Here is a 20,602-nt window from a genome sequence, read left to right on the forward strand (position 1 = left end):
TTTCTAATATACATTCCTGGTCTTATTGTCAACAATTCATTAAGTCCACACTACTCTAAAGAAAACTAACTTTTATAACTTTTTCTGAAAATCTTTTCTCTTTCTCTAAAATAACTTTTCATCACCCTAACAATTTTCCTTGGATAAAATCAATGTTTTTCCTATAGGTCAAAACTCTGTTTCATCTAAAAATATGTCACATTTTGAAAGCAAAAATGACAATTTACATTGTTGAGTCAGAGCAGCTTCCAATACATATATAAATACATATTTCTCTCCCTGCTTTCGGCCTAAAATATTCTCTTTCTCGCTCTCCATCTCGTTAAGAGCAAAAGTCAACCAGGTTTCACAGGTGTAGCCATGGTTGCATAAATAACGAATAGGTACAGGAAATAGTAAACAGTAAAATAAAAGTATAATAAATAAAAGTGCACAAAATATGACAAGACAACTATTTGACTCTCTATTTTTCTTTCGCCTCTACCTGATTGTCTGCTTGTTTTCCCTTGCGACTCCCTGCTTCCGTTCCCAGGCTGAGAGGTGGGACTGTGGCCACAGCACGCTTACTTTCCAGTCCAGCAGCGGCTCCTCCTGTCCACATGGGCATCTAAGAAACCTTGCGTTGATCACGGCTCAGTTCACCAGCCACCTGCAGCAGGCACATCAAACCTGCAGACATCTACACACAATCAGACAATTACTTAGGTATTTAAAAGAAAACAAAATATAGTCATCTATAATTACTCAATTACTATTGAGTACACTATTTCTATAAAAGAAAACTTTTGATATTTTTAGAATAAAAATATATTTATTTTACTTATTTTCTTTATATATATTTTTAATAAGGTAGATTTTAAAGATCTAGCTTCTTGGGAAAAATGTATCCCCAAATTATAGCTAAGTGTTGGCGCTCAGATTGACTACACTTTATCCAAGATTTATAATATGCTTGATTTATGCATTTAGTGCTGCTTCATCAAATCCTGCCCTCTGTATAAACCCCATAAACAACCTGAGAGCTGTGGACCTCCAAAAACCACTGTTAATGAGATAGGAGAAGCCAGAGATGACTAAGTTTGTGTGTTTATGCACAGTCTCTGGCCTTTTATATGGCTCTGCCAGCTTTCCTCTATTCTGCCAGCAGATTACCACACTGATCATCAACACGGGTCAAACTAAACAATGGCTGGCTGACCGTCGTGTTTCTCCTGTTTTATGTGATGTGAGTGTAACAGTAAACCACTCTGATCTCATAATGTTACAGAGAGCCGGACTTGTGTGCCACACCACTAAAGCTCTAAAGCAGCTGTGCGGGTCAGGGGTAACAGAGAGAGATGTGTTATCAGCTGCTAAGAGTCCTGCTGCCCTAGCTGTGCTGGTACTGACTGTGGATTGGATCTGATCAGCGCTTTGAAATATACACACAGGGCAATCAGTGCAGTGAAGTCAGGAAAACAAAGAACCTATTTACAGCCGAAATCTGTGTTGAAGCAGTGAGGAAGAGCACGTGACTAATGTAATACCTGTTTTCAGCAGACATAACTAAAATAAAAGTTAAGAAAACCTGAAACTACAAAACTCTGAAAAAAAACTAAAACTAGCAATAATACAGTGAAAGCGACTGTAAAATAAACTAAATTGAAAACACCACACCTGCATTACAATGCCATACAATTGAAAGCTATTAAACATTTTTAAATTACATTAAGTAGTGAATTAACTTAGGCAGCACTACTAAAAAATTAAAGGGGTCATATGATGCTTTTTTAAAGATCATTATTTTGTGCATTTGGTGTAACAGAATATGTTGACATGCTTTAATGTTCAAAAAACACATTATTTTTCAAATACTGTACATTATTGTAGGTCCTCTATGCCCCGCCTCTCTCAAACGCTTCGTTTTCTACAAAGTCCCTCCTTCTGACAAGCGCAGTCTGCTCTGATTGGCCAGCTGACCCAGTGCATTGTGATTGGCCGAACACCGCAAGCACTTGTCGGAAATGTAACGCCCCTTACCATAATTGCGAGCTTCATCTTTCAAAATAAATGTAAAGACAGAGCCTGAAAGGGGAACAGAGTCGCATGACAGACACAGTGATGAAGCTGGTATGTGTTTGCAGTACACAAGCCATGGTTAAGACAGCTGACTCCACTGTGATATGACCCCGTCTCTCTCTCTCTCTTTCTCTCTCTCTCTCTCTAACACACACACACCCGTTTGTCGGGCTAGAGGGACAATTTTTTAAATTTTTCGCAAATTAGACTGGGCATAGGGCTGTGGGGACACCGGGTTCCAGTGGTGCTAGGGCTACAAAAAAACATAGAATATGTTGACATGCTTTAATGTTCAAAAAACACATTATTTTTCAAATACTGTACATTATTGTAGGTCCTCTATGCCCCGCCTCTCTCAAACGCTTCGTTTTCTACAAAGTCCCTCCTTCTGACAAGCGCAGTCTGCTCTGATTGGCCAGCTGACCCAGTGCATTGTGATTGGCCGAACACCGCAAGCACTTGTCGGAAATGTAACGCCCCTTACCATAATTGCGAGCTTCATCTTTCAAAATAAATGTAAAGACAGAGCCTGAAAGGGGAACAGAGTCGCATGACAGACACAGTGATGAAGCTGGTATGTGTTTGCAGTACACAAGCCATGGTTAAGACAGCTGACTCCACTGTGATATGACCCCGTCTCTCTCTCTCTCTCTCTCTCTCTCTCTCTCTCTCTCACACACACACACCCGTTTGTCGGGCTAGAGGGACAATTTTTTACATTTTTCGCAAATTAGACTGGGCATAGGGCTGTGGGGACACCGGGTTCCAGTGGTGCTAGGGCTACAAAAAACCATAAAAAACTTAAAATTAAAAGATTTTCTTTGCACAACTGAGATATAAAAAAAGGCTCTTTTTCAGACTTTCTGGTGGTTTGTAAAGACTTTTCTGTAACACGGTCTATAAGGACAGTGTGGTGTACAAGGTCAGTGATGTCATCATACATATACACTAAGTATAACCTGCTTTGAAAGGACACATGGTGTGTAAGGCCAGTTCACCATACACATACACCGAGCATAACCTGCTTTGAAAGGCCAGTTCACCATACACATACACCGAGCATAACCCGCTTTGAAAGGACACATGGTGTGTAAGGCCAGTTCACCATACACATACACCGAGCATAACCTGCTTTGAAAGGACACATGGTGTGTAAGGCCAGTTCACCATACACATACACCGAGCATAACCTGCTTTGAAAGGACACATGGATCATAAGACCAAAGTGACTGAGGCACACCATTATAATAATATGGAATATATTAAGAGGTCATTTTTGTTTTCTCTGTTGACCTCTGTTGTGCATTAGAATTTGGCACGTAAGTTGTAAATAACTCATCACATCGGGACATACTTTGCAGATAAATGTACATAAGGAGGACAATCACTCCATTCTACACTTCTTCCTCTAGAAAACATCAGCACCTCCAATCAAATTCTGTCAAGCTACAAAAGTTTACAGAAAACACCACAGCTCTTATCTGATGGGATCTACTAACAGGTGGGCCAAGTGTCATTAAAACAACTAGGAGCATAACACAAAAACATTGCTTGCATCCACTAGGACGAACTCAACCCCACCAGCACATGTATTATGGAGTTTTTCCATGTCCTGAACCAACTGCCAACCTGCAATCATGTTTCACAACCACACTGCGATCTGCGTGTCCAGGGTCTGCCATTGCCCACTGCACCGGATCATACATGACCTGAGAAAAGAGCCTTTTCAGAGTAACTCTGTTGTTCCAATTGATTGAACATTATCACTGGTCAAAATGTTTAACAATAAAAGCATTACAGAGAAAGAAGTTTAATCACTTCTCTCACTTTCTGATCAAACACGATACATTTTACTGGTCCATAGCCCATAAAATCTACCTTTAGAAGTGACCTGGATTTTTAACATCAACAACATGCATAAAGGAATCTCATTTCTCCAAATATAACTAACTCCACTTGCTCCTTACCAACCCACTCTTCAAAAACATGTTTATCTACTTTGGGATATTGTCACAAATTACATAAAGTGAGGGTATATGTTAAAACCTATTTAAAAAGGATCTCTATCAGAGTTCATCGGCTTTACTAGCAATTTTAATAGTAAGGGTTTATAGAATGCAACAAGAACATAAAAAGCAGTAACATATAAAGGAGAACGAAGCCTAAATAGCCTAATAAGTAACTTGAAGGCCTCCATGCTTTAATGTCTTGATTGACATTGTCAAAGTTTTAAAAGAAAATGCACTCACCCACTCCCCTTCAACCAGTCCTGTTTGTAGAGCGTAGGTTTATAGTCTCAATACAATGAAACAACCTCAGTTCTCTCAGACAACCTAATCACATTATTATAATTCTGTCAGGACCACTATCGTCAAAGATGATTGATTGACTATTAGCATATAGTTTGGATTGGCGGTATGGTTCTGTTGTGGGCAAGAACTCACTGTGCATCCATGCAGCCTAGCATGGATAAGAGCAGGGAGAGCAGCAATAACCCCTCTAAGGGTAAACAGAACAGAACCAACATAATGTATTGCAGATATCATTAATGTTGGTATTAAATGTACAAAATAATTCAGGAATTTAGTCTGATTCAAGGGGAATTAGAATACCAAATCCTGACTGTACAAGAGGAGGAGCTGGGGATGGAGGAGGGTAAATGAGCTCTGGAGAACGCGATAGCAGCTGATAATACTGAGGAGCTATATATATGTATGCTGTGATAGACGTCGTATTCCTATAGGTAGACGTGATCAGCTGACAGTCAGCTGATGCAAGCTTGACTAACGTTACCTGCCAGAACTGATACTATACGCTTGATTTATGCTTGCTCTTTTGTTGTTTTGTGGAGATTGCGAATAGGATCGCAACTTGCTGAGGTCTCACCAAGTACATTTAGCTCATTAGTTGATTTCATTATGTTTGACTACTAAACTTAACTCATCTGCATTTAAGCTAAAAATTTTGAAAATAATAATCTAGGTTTGTTATTGTTAACACACAACACAACATTTGTTGAATCACTGAACTATATTTGATTTAGTCACCTCAAGAATCAATTCCTTAAAGAACAACACTGTAAAAAATTAATAAAGGAAAATAAAAGTGAATCCTGACATTAAAAGGCCCAGGCTAACCACATAGCAAAACAAACAAAACAAAACACTGCCTGTGAGCAAAATAAATGAAGTTACCTAAACCATTTCTGAACACAGGACACCAACTTTTAAAACATGCCTAGAAAGGTAAAGGCTCAGGCTGTTCAAAAGTGCATTTAGTGTTTAGCATTTGAATGCCTTTTAAAGGCCAAGCCGCTGTTGCATACAAAATCTCTAATGTTTTGAATGGATCTTGTCTCCAAGATAGGTTGTTCCTTTTCCTTGCACTTCAGGCACTGCTCACTGGTGACAGTGACACCGTTTTCAATAAAAAGGCCTCATATGTTTCATCACAGCTTGTATCTCCTCCACAGACCATGGTCTCTTCACACTATACGCCTTGATGAAACATGGAAACCTGAACAATTAAAAAAAAAAAGATTAGAAGATTAAAAAAATATAAAAGATCCTGCGAGATGTACTTGCAGGTAGGGATGTTGCGGCCAAACAAGCTGGAACAAAATGTGTAGACAAAATGTGTGATAATAAATTGACTTTAGATCTGCTAAAAATCAAGTTTGATTGTTTTCATTAACATTACATTTCATTACACTGCTTGTTAAAAACAAAATACATCCAGCTTCTTTATATGCTTTATATGTCTAACCAAACATAATGTAAGTGTTGACTGCACATTAGCAAGTGTGCCTAGTGATGGACATGGCACCGCATTTAAATAATACCTTGAGTAACCGAGTCAGGGAGATGAGGTGAACCAGAAGTTACACAGGCAGCGTTCCCCTGGTCATCTAAAAAAAAATATTGCACAGTATAAATGTATGGGCTTAAAGAGCCTGTCTGCCTACCAATCAAACACCATGGGCATGGAGGGGATACATGCAAAACTGCAGACAGCCAATTCTATTATAATAACTATACTCACGGCAAAGTTGTTGAACCGGATGAAGTCAGGAGAACGTGAATATGTGCAACAATACCTTGAGTGATAATTTTACTAGGAAATGATGTAGATTTTAAACAGGCCAAGTCTTCTCTGTTGTTTTAATATGATCATGCAAACTACTGAACACATCAAAATACTAGCCACAAAGCATATGCGTCACAATTAGGGATGGAACAATTACCGGTTTCACGATAAACCACGGTAAAATGTACTGAAGATTAGTAATATCGTTTAAAATTTAATTATCATTAAAACAGTGTTTGATTATCATGATTTTGAAAACTTGCAGTAAATTCTACCCAGCCAGCATCAGTCTGATGCAGACGCAGCGCGCAACGTTGTTTTTTGAATGAGAAGAAATGGCAGAAGGCAGTGACAGCGCCAGGAGATTTCAGTCTTCTAAAAGGACCAAATCTGAGGTGTGGTCACATTTTGGCTTTTACAAAAGTCCTGAGGGAAACTTAATAGAGTATGATCACCCTGTCTGCAGAACATGCAAGAAGAAAGTCGCTGCTATAGGGGCAAACACTTCAAATCTGCAAACGCAAGGCAAGTGGACTTTGACCTCAATACTAAAACTACATCTGGGAAATAATAACGTGAAGCTTCCACGAAGAAAAGTGGCTTTAAGCCAAAGACGAACTAACAAGTTCAGACAAGACTAGGGTGACATTTAAGGGATAATAATATTCATTGTGCACTTATTACACAGATTTTTTTACCACATAAATAATTACGGGGACATATTGAATTGAGATTAATGTTTTAAATCTAACCTGCTTATAAATCCATTTTGTACAGTGTACAAAACAATCGTCCAGACAAGATGATCACAACAAGTTATAGTAATAATTATAGTAGTATTAATAGTAAAGTCTGATTTCATTTTCAATACAATGAAAAACAGAGACGCAAGTGGCATTAATGAAACGAGAGAGCGTGTCCGTTGTGATACGTTATTGCGCATTTCACTGGATATTCAACAATGTTTTTATCTGCCTGCATTGACACCATTGTATGTGAACAGAACTGTGCTGGACAATGACATCACTGTTTTTATTTTTACAGTGCTGATATATAGATAAATAAAATAATTATTGATTTTTTACAACCGAACGAATCAATACTGAATTTACTTAAGCTGGACAAAATTATTCACCAGTTATCACTGTAAAGATGCTTTGACACAATCTGCATTGTAAAAAGTGCTATATAAATAAAGGTGACTTGACTTGACTATTGACGACGGTCATTATAAGGAAGGAAATGCCACAGAATAGAATCTTGCTTAAAAAAAAAGTGCATAGAGCTGCTTGATTTATTTGTTGTTCGTTGATTTTGAAATATAAAACTTGTTGAAATGTTTTCAGTGTGTGCATCTGTTCTTTTTGAACACTTTCATCTCATTTGAACAAAACTGTGATAATATTGATAATCGTGATAATTTGGGTCACTATAATCGTGATATGAAATTTTCATACCGTTCCATCCCTAGTCACAATGAAGAGAGATGACAAAAAGTTAAGCTTCTAACAAAGTTTCTAACCAATGTACTACTGGAAAATTCCTGACTAAAACATTTTTAATATACTCTAATGAACCCACAGATCCCAGCTCATTACATGAGATGCAAACTTTGGGTCCATCACTGAGATTATACCTTGAGCTGCAGTCTCGGAGAGGTGAGGCGATCCAAAAGTCACAGAAGCCAACATTTCTTCATTGTCTAAAAACAAAACAAGACAAAAAAACCCCAATGGTATCAACTACACAGCAAGGAGGGTAGGCAATAAAAAGTTCATACATGTTTGAAATAACAGTAGGCTGTTACCTAAATGTATAAAAAAGCCTATTTTAAATATTTCACCAATACAACGGCAAAATCCGCAACACAGAATACAACAATTTCAGTAGCCTTGGGAGCCAATTTTAACAGTACCTTGCAATGTGGAAACATTAGGGAGTTGCTGTGATCCGGTATCCATATCGTCTATGTCATCTATTAAATTACATTGTAAAAATGTTATTAAATGTTATTACACCAAGCATATACACATACACCAAGTAGATTTAACAACATGTAAATGATGCATACCACCAATTTCGTCCAGAGATTTTCCTTGAATATCCTTCACACTTCCCTTCTCCATAGCCATAAGCAGCTTTGAGATCTTAGCCAGCTGAATTGTTGATTGGGGCAGTCGATAGTACTCCCTATGCACCCTAATGTCATGGCCGAGAAAATCGGCCAGCTGGCCCAGTTCATTATTTTTCAAGTTCATGACTTGGCTTATTGTGGCAATCTGTTTGCGAAGGTTAGTTGATCTGAGGTTTTGAGGATCTTCGGCTCCACAAGCATCTGCAAATTGACCAAACTGCCCTCTGTAGTGACCATCACTACAAGGAATAGCGAAGAGGTAATTGTTGTTTTCAGTTACTCCATACTCTTTCCTCTTACTAATGAGGAGTGACAGGTTAGCAGTCATATCAGAAGTCAGGATCACAGCAACCTTTCGTCCTTTTTTCCCCCTCAGTTCCACTCTGGCGAATTGTTTGCAAAGTCTCTTCTCAACTTCTGTAAGCCCAGTGCTTATGTCATCGTTTAGTTGGGACATGTCACGATCTTCAAAATTTTTTACAGTCATCCGTGCCACTTCACCTTCCCTCCTCCTATTAAACAAAATGACTCGACAGAGGGTCACCTTTGCTAGTGCTGCATAAGTGCCTGCTGTTGGGTCATCGGCTAGTTTCTCCTTAGTCAATTCCACTTGCTGACCAAGATATAACTGTAGCTTCTGAACGTCTTTGGCCAGTGGAAGCCTGGTGCTCTTGTTGTATTTTGCCTCACTCAGGTTTGATAAGGCAGAATGGGAAACTAATTCAGACCACTTTGTTTCATGAAGTGTATGAAACCTCCTGATGGAATCGATCACCTCTTGGTCCTCTTCCATGAGAACACGACACATAATGAGGTCACTTATCTTTCTGAGAGAATGCCCAATTTTCAGGGCCAAACTTGGGGCTTTGAATGTGCTGTTTTCGTGATCAAAACCTGAAACTCTGACAGCACTAGTAAGAATAAAGTTGTTGCCTGGTTTTATTGCCTCTTCCATGTTATGGATTCTTGTTGTGTGGCGCAAAGTCACAAGTAATCTCCCAAGTTCCCTTACTTTCTGTCTTATATACTCATGCTTTGATCTGTCACTCCCATGCTTATTAAAGAGGGACAGGGCAAACTGCATGAGATAATGATCATTCCTTATTGCAGTGGACACGTTATCCTTGTGCATTTTGCCCAGCACTGACCAAAGTTCACTTGAAATTGGCTGGGACATTGTGGATTGAGCAGATGCTATACCAAAGACTCTCTCTCTCAACTCAGGCCCCTCTTCAACATTATTCTCTGGTCTGAGAGCACATCTTTTCATATGTCGAGAAAGTTATTTTCTGGATAACATACCCTTACAGTACAAGCAGTAATCATACGTCTCAGGGCTGCTGCTCTGTTTGGAACTCCTTTTCACTTTAAGACAGCCTGATCCTGTGGTTTTAACAATTGAGTTGTGCTTGAAGTTGCCAAGGTTTCGGAATTTCTCAAGAAGAACCTTTCTGTCCTTTGATGATTTGGGGAACTGGAGTGCCTGTGCGATTTCAGCATTTTCATTTACATGCCTCTCGAGATGACGTGCAAATTTTGTTTGAGGTTTTCCACATACAAAACAATAATTAACTTGGCTTTTAAGGAATTTTGCTGATTTGGTTGGGGATTTACTTTGGCCAAGAATATCCACAGTACCCTTTTCGTTACTCGCATCTTTTGTTTTCTGCTGGTATGACTCTGAGCTTTCTGGTTCTGGTTCGGGGTCACTTTGGAGATCACCAGTAGTTTCTAGATCCATCAGGAAATTCTTACAGTTGTCTTGTATATCTATGGTCTGTTCTTGTTTAGCAAAAGTAACGCCTAAATCAGGCATACTAGTGGTATGGGACTTTTTGGATGGTTCAGGCAACTCAACAGTCAACTCTGTCCCTGAGCTTTCTGAATCCGATACAGACTCTGGGATGTACTCGTCATCAGATGAGACGTCATCCTGTAAAGTACATTAAATTAACTAATTAAATTAAATACAGCATACTTTAAGTAACAGAAATACACATGGGAAGGATGGATGTCAAAAACAAACTGCTAAGAGCCATCATATTGATATTAAGCATATTATACTTCAATGTACACTTACATCTGATATATCCCAGTCTTCTGAGGATTTCTGGAGGCAGATTTTATGCCACACACCACAGCATTCTTCACAGACAAAATTAAGCAAACCACAGCGTTAGACAACAATTGATCAGTTTCCCATGCTGACCAATTACATACTCATTTTCTTATTAAATGCAAACAGCTTCACACTTATGAAACATACAAAATCAAGAAATGCACCGGTTCAGTGCAAATGCACAGTTTGAGTGATGGCTAACATTTTCCATTTAGACAAATGTACACAGGTTTCGACCATTAAGGTAGAATTCACTGGAGTGGCACAGCATTTACATTACCCATTCAAAGTCAAAGTTAAAAAAAGTATGAAGTGATCCCACACATCACACATTAAATTCACTAACTCCACTAAACATAAGCATAAAATGAACTGAAAACATAAAGTGAGTTCAGAACGAAAAGCAGAATTTTTTGAAAAATTACTGTTCAAATGGTGCATTCTGATGGGATTTCCAGACAGATACAAACAGATTTAAACTTACAAATATGATATATGGCATCGTCCTAACAATCAAGAGATTTGAGATTCTGATTATAAAACAGTTACTGCAAAAACAGACACATTAGTAGCCTGACCTGACCAAACACATTCTTTTTTTAATGTGTAGAGGTGTGAGGCCATATAGGCTATGTTTCAGAATGCATCCTTGGCCCAAAGACTTCTGGCAGAATGGTCTAATGTGGAACAGAAATGCTGAAATGTTTATCCTACATTAATTAATAAGGCTTGTGAGAATAAAAGGAATTCTTCCAAAAAGTAATTGGAAAGGTGTGGAGACACCTTCAAGCATTTGGATTGCCAATTGCTTGGTGGATCTATTGAATTAGGTCTGGATTTATTAGGCCTAAAGTTTTTGTTCATCATGACTTTTATATACAGTATATATATCATCTCAATTAGCCAAACTAAATTCGAAGTCCACTCGATCTATTATCAACTCAAATGCGTAAAGATAGGCCCAGTGACTTATTGGAAGGCACGAAGTAAAAAAAAGTTAGAAAAAAACCCCCCCACTTGGAAATGCTTATTGGACAGACACTTATTGGACAGATACTTTGAGTACATAGACATTCTAAGAAATTTGCAAGTTTGATGCAATGTTTGCTCGAACGATTTAACATCTTCCAAGTTTGTGAGCGTATGCGTAATTACAGAATGACTTCAGCAATGACATGAGCGCACCATGGACTTGAGGGCATTTTGCTTGTGTTGATACTCACTTAGACATAACGAAACATTTGTGCATTATGCTTTTCAGCCAAGCTAATCTTTAAAAATGCTAATGGAGCAGCACAAACATTGCCCATAGCGGATCAAACCAAGAACTGCAGTTTTTGCATTGGTAACATCGCAAATATGAGCTTGTTGAAATTAGTCTATACAACAATTCAAACAGTGGCGTTTCGCTTATTGTGCAATTGGGTTAAAATTGCAAATGAATAAAGTCCACAGAATGGTCTAATGTGGAACAGAAATGCTGAAATGTTTATCCTACATTAATTAATAAGGCTTGTGAGAATAAAAGGAATTCTTCCAAAAAGTAATTGGAAAGGTGTGGAGACACCTTCAAGCATTTGGATTGCCAATTGCTTGGTGGATCTATTGAATTAGGTCTGGATTTATTAGGCCTAAAGTTTTTGTTCATCATGACTTTTATATACAGTATATATATCATCTCAATTAGCCAAACTAAATTCGAAGTCCACTCGATCTATTATCAACTCAGATGCGTAAAGATAGGCCCAGTGACTTATTGGAAGGCACGAAGTAAAAAAAAGTTAGAAAAAAAACCCCCCACTTGGAAATGCTTATTGGACAGACACTTATTGGACAGATACTTTGAGTACATAGACATTCTAAGAAATTTGCAAGTTTGATGCAATGTTTGCTCGAACGATTTAACATCTTCCAAGTTTGTGAGCGTATGCGTAATTACAGAATGACTTCAGCAATGACATGAGCGCACCATGGACTTGAGGGCATTTTGCTTGTGTTGATACTCACTTAGACATAACGAAACATTTGTGCATTATGCTTTTCAGCCAAGCTGATCTTTAAAAATGCTAATGGAGCAGCACAAACATTGCCCATAGCGGATCAAACCAAGAACTGCAGTTTTTGCATTGGTAACGTCGCAAATATGAGCTTGTTGAAATTAGTCTATACAACAATTCAAACAGTGGCGTTTCGCTTATTGTGCAATTGGGTTAAAATTGCAAATGAATAAAGTCCATGAAAGATGCATTTAGCCGAGCTGCAGCGAACCGAATGAAAGAGCGAAACATTTGTGAGGATTTAAGGTTGTAGCCTAACTTAGGGCTAAGTCTAATCAACAAAGAGCAATAGGACAATATAGATAGCCTAATAATATAAATGATAACAGCAAAGGAATTAAGAACTTGTTCAACATCCAAAGGCGAATGTCTCCAGGGATAGGGAAACCCTGCGTGACAGATTTTGTGATGCAGCTTCTCCGACTCACCGACCCCCCTCCCCACCCCAAAATAAAAAAAACTCCTTCGCTTCATGTCAATAGCCTATTTTGATTCCAAAATGGTAAATTTTGCCAAAAGGCGACTAGTTTGCAGTATGCTCTCTGTTCTCTGCCATATGCCTCAGCTTGCAAACTCAATTGCGTGGTATGTCATAGTATCTGCCACTACAGTGTTTTTCACCGCAATGGTTTGAACTGATAAAACATTCAAGCAACATGTTTTTATGCTTTATAAGTGTGAGTCTGGAACTGACCCAAGGCATGAAATTAAACTACTTATGGTATACGGAGAAATGCATTAATTAAAAGAAGATGAATAACACACTTATGTTTGCATCTTACACCGTGCCATCTGATAGATGTCAAAGGTGAATGGCATATCCAGCATTTGTCAATTCTCACCAATTCAAAAACCAGCTTATGGATTGTACACTGTGAAAAAAAAATTCTAAACATGAAATAAATAAAACACATTTACACACACAAATTATATCATGAATTAAAAAAAAAAAAACATTTGGCTGTTTTACTTTCACACAACCTTTTCTACAAATCCTTCAGGAGAGATGAAAAGGGGGAAAGAAGTTACTTTTGAGATATAATAGCGAAGCATATCTATTCAATTCCTGTGACTTATGTTAAGATTGGCTAACTGTTGGGGCGTCACTCATCACACACACAAGAGAAAGATATGCTTCTACTTGGAACTCTTATGACGATGGCAAAAAAGACAATTCCTCTAAATAATGAAGTAAACCTTCATCTGGCATTTAAAAACACAACACATCTAGTTTCTGAACCTGTGTCCAAAGCCAAATTTAGATTTACCCTGCTTAACTTCTATTATACGAAAAAAAAAAAAAAAAAAGGCAACAGGGATCTCTACCAATCATAGGCTTTGCTTAACACTAAAAGTTAAACTCCCAGGTCCAGGGTAAACTGATTATTCTCTTCTTCCTAGCCACAGCACTACATAACCTCTAACTGCAAGGAAATAGGTTGATTAACCCTAATCTATTTAAGTAAAGCAAAAGTAAAAACAATTCTAAGAAACTAAAGTAATTTTGTGAAAAAAAGGTAAAGATCTATGCACGTGTGTGTGTGACACAAACAAACTCAAGGTATGCAAGGACACTGTCCTTTGGACTTGTAATGACATCCATGCTCAAACCCTGAGTCTTCCACTGTTGAACTCCCAGTGTGTGGCACACTCAGAAAAACACCAGTGTTGGGGGGGACACTGTGGTTAGATAAGACCATCCATACTGAATAGAGGACATTTCCACCGCAGCTGCAAGATGTTTACTATAACACTGAAAATTGTGTTCCATGGAACATCACAGTACTTCTAACTATTGGTGAATTTAAAAACAAAGGTAAATTCAAACTCACCTCACAAGCAGAGTCGTTTGGCGCGGCTCTGGATGATTGACACGCTGATCTCGATTCGGTCTCTGTACAAGGGAACACAGGGAGATTCAGTGCTTGGCTTTCCTCAAGTCATAAAACCACATATAGGCATACCATACTCAACTCACATCCCTGACAGACAAAATTCTACTCAAAATATCCATGAAGACACAAAATAATCATCTAAAAATGGCCTGATATTGACATGTTTTTTTCATTCTGCAAACCTTCAGGCATGCCATGCATTGCCAGAAGTTAACAACTTTTACTCAAAACTTTAACTGACCACTGGTAAGGTCTGTTGAGAACACAGGGGGTGACACCTCCTGGTGCTGGACACCAACTTCTCCAATGCCCTCTTTCTCAGAAGAAGTGCCACATTGACCTCTGACACAATGCACCTAAAAAAAGAACAGCAATATGCAAAGATGAACAGGCATCAACTGGTACAGTGTCCATTTCACCTAAGAGGGACACCCTCACTCAAACCTTTAAGATTATGACACTCAAAATGATGTAGACGGGAACACAATGTTAAATGATGACTATCTGTACTGACAAAGATTTTCAGACTGTACCTGCAGTATAATTGTAATTAACTGATAAATATGTCCCTTACGAAACTACATTTACGAAACTAAACATTCATACATCCCGTAATAAACAGCTGAATTCAAACTAACCTCATGCTCAGGGCTGTCTGGTGTGGGACTGGATGACAAGACACTCTGCTCTCAATTCTGTGTCTGTTGAAGAGAACACAGGACATGAAGGCACAGTGCTTTGCAAGACCCCAGTGTTTACCAGGCATTGCTTATTCAAGCAGGGACTGACCTCTGAATAAGTCTGTAGAGAAAACATTGGGTTCCAAGTCATGGGCGATGTAAACAACAACACAACTTCACTACTTTTCATCTCACTAATAGCATGGATATTCAAACAGTTTCAATTGAGTTCTACGCTTTCATAACATTTCCCTGCTGTCAGTATATCAATATATTTTAAGTTCTGTGAGGGGACATACACAGACAAACAGATGGACACAAGGGTCTAATTTCATTAGCTCCCGGTTTCACAGACAAGGCTTAAGCTAGTCCCAGACTAAAATGCATGTCTGAGCTGTTTTAACTGAAAGCAACTTGCACTGACAGATCTTAAAATATGTCAGTGTCATTGTTTTGTCTCAAGATGCACACCAGTCATGTATTTTTCTAAGGCACGTTTATAAAAGCTACTTAAATGTCCTAATTGAACTAAGGCCTAGCCCTGACTTAGTCTAAACCCTGTCTGTGAAACCGGGCTTTAGATCACTTAGAAATGTAATGTGCTTCACTAATACAACTATAAGAGTGCAAAACAATATAATACAATTTAAAAAGGTAAAACTTTACAATATTACGTAAACAAATATGCACAGAGTATACTGAAGAATGCATCCTGTCATCCCTGTTACTGTCATTCATTTCATAAAAAGTATAAAAATTATATTTGTAATGGCCTTCCAAGTTTTTCCATTGTAAACCTCTCTATATTGTATTTTTGACAAATCCCTTCTTTTAATATCTCTCTTGTAAAAATATATATTTTTCTTAATTGAATGACTTCAGCAATGACATGAGCGCACCATGGACTTGAGGGCATTTTGCTTGTGTTGATACTCACTTAGACATAACGAAACATTTGTGCATTATGCTTTTCAGCCAAGCTGATCTTTAAAAATGCTAATGGAGCAGCACAAACATTGCCCATAGCGGATCAAACCAAGAACTGCAGTTTTTGCATTGGTAACATCGCAAATATGAGCTTGTTGAAATTAGTCTATACAACAATTCAAACAGTGGCGTTTCGCTTATTGTGCAATTGGGTTAAAATTGCAAATGAATAAAGTCCATGAAAGATGCATTTAGCCGAGCTGCAACGAACCGAATGAAAGAGTGAAACATTTGCGAGGATTTAAGGTTGTAGCCTAACTTAGGGCTAAGTCTAATCAACAAAGAGCAATAGGACAATATAGATAGCCTAATAATATAAATGATAACAGCAAAGGAATTAAGAACTTGTTCAACATCCAAAGGCGAATGTCTCCAGGGATAGGGAAACCCTGCGTGACAGATTTTGTGATGCGGCTTCTCCGACTCACCGACCCCCCTCCCCACCCCAAAATAAAAAAAACTCCTTCGCTTCATGTCAATAGCCTATTTTGATTCCAAAATGGTAAATTTTGCCAAAAGGCGACTAGTTTGCAGTATGCTCTCTGTTCTCTGCCATATGCCTCAGCTTGCAAACTCACTTGCGTGGTATGTCATAGTATCTGCCACTACAGTGTTTTTCACTCTTTACAAAAATGTAAACAACAACACAACTTCACTACTTTTCATCTCACTAATAGCATGGATATTCAAACAGTTTCAATTGAGTTCTATGCTTTCATAACATTTCCCTGCTGTCAGTATATCAATATATTTTAAGTTCTGTGAGGGGACATACACAGACAAACAGATGGACACAAGGGTCTAATTTCATTAGCTCCCGGTTTCACAGACAAGGCTTAAGCTAGTCCCAGACTAAAATGCATGTCTGAGCTGTTTTAACTGAAAGCAACTTGCACTGACAGATCTTAAAATATGTCAGTGTCATTGTTTTGTCTCAAGATGCACACCAGTCATGTATTTTTCTAAGGCACGTTTATAAAAGCTACTTAAATGTCCTAATTGAACTAAGGCCTAGCCCTGACTTAGTCTAAACCCTGTCTGTGAAACCGGGCTTTAGATCACTTAGAAATGTAATGTGCTTCACTAATACAACTATAAGAGTGCAAAACAATATAATACAATTTAAAAAGGTAAAACTTTACAATATTACGTAAACAAATATGCACAGAGTATACTGAAGAATGCATCCTGTCATCCCTGTTACTGTCATTCATTTCATAAAAAGTATAAAAATTATATTTGTAATGGCCTTCCAAGTTTTTCCATTGTAACCCTCTCTATATTGTATTTTTGACAAATCCCTTCTTTTAATATCTCTCTTGTAAAAATATATATTTTTCTTAATTGACATGTGATCACCCTCCAAAATGTGTGTGTTCTTGGTAATTTGAATGACAAATGTAAGATTGAAAAAAAAAATCCAAAATTTCAAACAATCCCAGTGAAAAGAGGGACTAAAATACTGCTCATATATCTGAAAACTATAACATAGTTCTGATTAAAACTATTGTATAATAACGCATGTGTCTGTAACAGGCATGACAAAAATATCAAAACATGAGGTAGATAAGTACTCATAAAATAAAAAAATACATAGCTGAAACCACGCCTTCTTTCTTTGCGTGCACATTTGGGCGGCATTATGCAAATATTTCCACATAGTGAGGTAGATATGTGGGGGCGTGTTAGAACGAGCCGTTTTAGGGGGGCGTGGCAGAGTCTTAACTTTTATAAAGAATATCTCTTTGGTTTTGAGACTTTAGTCTTTGCAACTTCAGGGATCTTATCTACGCACAATCAGCTTGTAACACTCCAAAGAGAAAGGAAAACTTGAAATTGCATCATATGACCCCTTTAAAATCAACTGAAACTAGAAAACTAAATTAACAATGATCTGTAAAAACTAGCGAAAAATTTACTAAATTGAAAACAAAATAGAAATAAAAAAAGTCAAATAAAAAATGAAAAACTATAATAACTAGGACTGAGACAGACCGAAATAAAATAGAGAGCAAAGAGAATGGGTCTAAAATAGTGATGGTACCTGGACTGCCTTGAAATAAGTGGCCCGTGTACCAGAGCAAATTTTTCTTTTAATGTCTTTCTTTATGGTATCAATATGAATGTCTGTGGAGTAAAGACTGAGGCCCTGTCCCAAATCGGACCCTAAACCCTCAAGGTCTTCCTCTGAGTCCACACTTTCGTGACGTAATGCCACTTTGACTGTTGGGTAGAAGTCTGCTGTGGAGCTCGCTCCAGTGCAGGCTCGGCAGAAGTGCGCATCGAGGGTGCATAGCGGCCACAATGGGGGTGCTCGCGAGCACCCTTCTGAAAGCTAGAATGATGAATGGGACACCCTACGGACCCTAAGTCCGCAAGACCACAAATGCACATGAAGTGTGCCATTTGGGACAGGGCCTGAGTGGGTTCATCCCAGTTTTGCATTTATGAATAGGCTTCCGTGGCTCTGTTGTAAGCAGGCCTAATGAGAAGGTGTGAGTCAGTGTTCTTGTGGTACATGGGCTGGTGAGTGCAGTTGGAGTTTGACTCATGGAGGTCAGAGGGAGATGTCAGGTTCTTATTGAATTACGCTCTGAGAGCAGGCAGGGAGAGTGCAGGGCCATCAGATGGGACAGAGAGCTCTCTGTGCCATGCTCTCCAGACAGGAAACTGCCAGTCTCTTTCAGATTAAGCCTGCTTCCTCTCTTTGCTCTCACCGCTCCATGACCCGTAGACCTTGTGACCTTCACTCTGAGGAAGAATGGCACGGGTCCAGCAGGCATAAAAAACCCACTGACACACACACACACAGAGTTACATTCTTGCCTTTCGGAGTGATACCTAAATCTGATTCAAAAACAGTATGGGCACTGCTCTGGAATGCATCGCTAAAGCATTCAACAGACAGAGATAGAGAGACCGTGAATTAAAATGCCAATACTCCATCCATATACAGAGAACTCCCAGATCCCTGCTTACTATTTCCTTCCCAAACAAATAGTGGCAGTAATTTTTCCCTCTCACTGAGTTTTACGAGCAGTAATGTGAAGCACCTGTAACCACACTGAAGCCAGACCAGTACTGCAGGAGGCTGTCTGTGACCTGAATCCCACATCGCACTACACACGCATAAACATGCACATACGTATACAAACACAAAGACAAACAACAACAAACACAGATATACATGCACTGTTGGCCATAGAGTAGGAAAACAAAGCAGTATAGTCACTGTATGTTAGAGTTCTGCCACACCTAGAGAAAGAGTGTAGTCATATGTGAGTAGTATGACTCTTCAACACTAAATTTAAGCTCAATTTAACCATTTTTGGCTCATTTACAACATTGGAGTTATTCTTCATCTGCAATTAATATTAGGCCTTTCAGTATGTTTAATTAATTTTAAATATTTTTATTGTTTTTTATTTAATTAATTTTTTGTTTAAACTTGTTAGAACTTTCTTAGTTTACTCTAAAATGTTATTTCAATGAACAATATTATTAAATAAAATAATTAATATAATAATAATAAATTAAAATTAATAATAAAATATTTTTACAATATCTCAATAATAAGAATAATAATAAGAATAATAACCTAAATATTTAAAAAGCTATTTTCCATTATTGATATTTTTTATTGACTTGCTAATAATACCTGATTATTTGCAATATTGTTTTTTGTTTTCAATTTAATTTTACATTTTTGTCATGGCAATAAAACAGACTGCAATGTATGTCAAATGTCGTATTAAATGAAACAATTATGTGAAAAAAAATTAAATGACTATTGCAATTATTATTACTACTACTAGTGGTAGAATCAGAAGAATCAGAATGAGCTTTATTGCCAGGTATGTTCACACATACGAGGAATTTGTTTTCGTGACAGAAGCTTCCACAGTGTAACAGAATGACAGTGACAGAACAAAAAAAACACAGATAATAAAAAATAAAAATAAATAAAAAATAGAACAAGTAAATAAGGAATAAAAATATACAAATCGACAGTTGTATGTACAGGTATATAACAATAGACAGTTGTATGTACAGGTATATATGTGTGTTAGATAAATAAGTGTATGAGTGTATAAATAGTGTTGTGTTCCACAGTTATTGTCAAGTGTTCATGAGATGGATTGCCTGAGGGAAGAAACTGTTCCTGTGTCTGGCCGTTCTGGTGCTCAGAGCTCTATAGCGTCGACCAGATGGCAACAGTTCAAAGAGGGAGTGTGCTGGATGTGAGGGGTCCAGAGTGATTCTGCCAGCCCTTTTGCTCACTCTGGATGAGTACAGTTCTTGGAGAGAAGGGAGGGTTGTACCAAGAACCATGGTTTGTCGTTGTTGTAGGTTAAATGAGTCCTAGTAGGAATGCACATATCTTCACAGAAACTGATATAAGATGTTACAGTCTCTGTGAGCTCGTCCAGATCGGTGGCAGCAGCTTCAAAAACACTCCAATCAGTGAGGTCACTTTATTAGTCATTCATTACAAGATTAGGTTCATTAGTCCATCTTTTTACAGTCCTTAATACAGGTTTAGCTGATTTCAGTTTCTGCCTGTAGGTCGGTATAAGATGAACCAA

At 38.0% G+C, this 20,602-nt stretch overlaps 1 protein-coding gene and 1 long non-coding RNA gene across 2 annotated transcripts; both read right to left on the reverse strand.

The window, feature by feature from the left end:
• Window positions 1-5,542: 5,542 nt before the first annotated feature.
• Window positions 5,543-9,997, reverse strand: LOC107592640 (uncharacterized). The gene is made up of 5 exons (XM_016282179.1): window positions 8,216-9,997; window positions 8,060-8,119; window positions 7,781-7,846; window positions 5,900-5,965; window positions 5,543-5,574 (listed from the first exon to the last, which is right to left on the reverse strand). Exons 1-5 carry the CDS (start codon window positions 9,546-9,548, stop codon window positions 5,543-5,545), a joined length of 1,557 nt encoding a protein of 518 aa, XP_016137665.1. The 5' UTR covers window positions 9,549-9,997.
• Window positions 9,998-14,188: 4,191 nt separating this feature from the next.
• On the reverse strand, window positions 14,189-15,194 carry LOC107592647 (uncharacterized). Its single transcript, XR_001610006.1, has 4 exons — window positions 15,139-15,194; window positions 14,988-15,050; window positions 14,591-14,705; window positions 14,189-14,348 (listed from the first exon to the last, which is right to left on the reverse strand). It is a non-coding gene; the product is annotated as an uncharacterized lncRNA (long non-coding RNA).
• Window positions 15,195-20,602: the final 5,408 nt, after the last annotated feature.

Source organism: Sinocyclocheilus grahami, unplaced genomic scaffold (genome assembly GCF_001515645.1).
Source record: "Sinocyclocheilus grahami isolate Dianchi unplaced genomic scaffold, SAMN03320097.WGS_v1.1 scaffold155.1, whole genome shotgun sequence".
Lineage (NCBI taxonomy): Eukaryota > Metazoa > Chordata > Actinopteri > Cypriniformes > Cyprinidae > Sinocyclocheilus > Sinocyclocheilus grahami.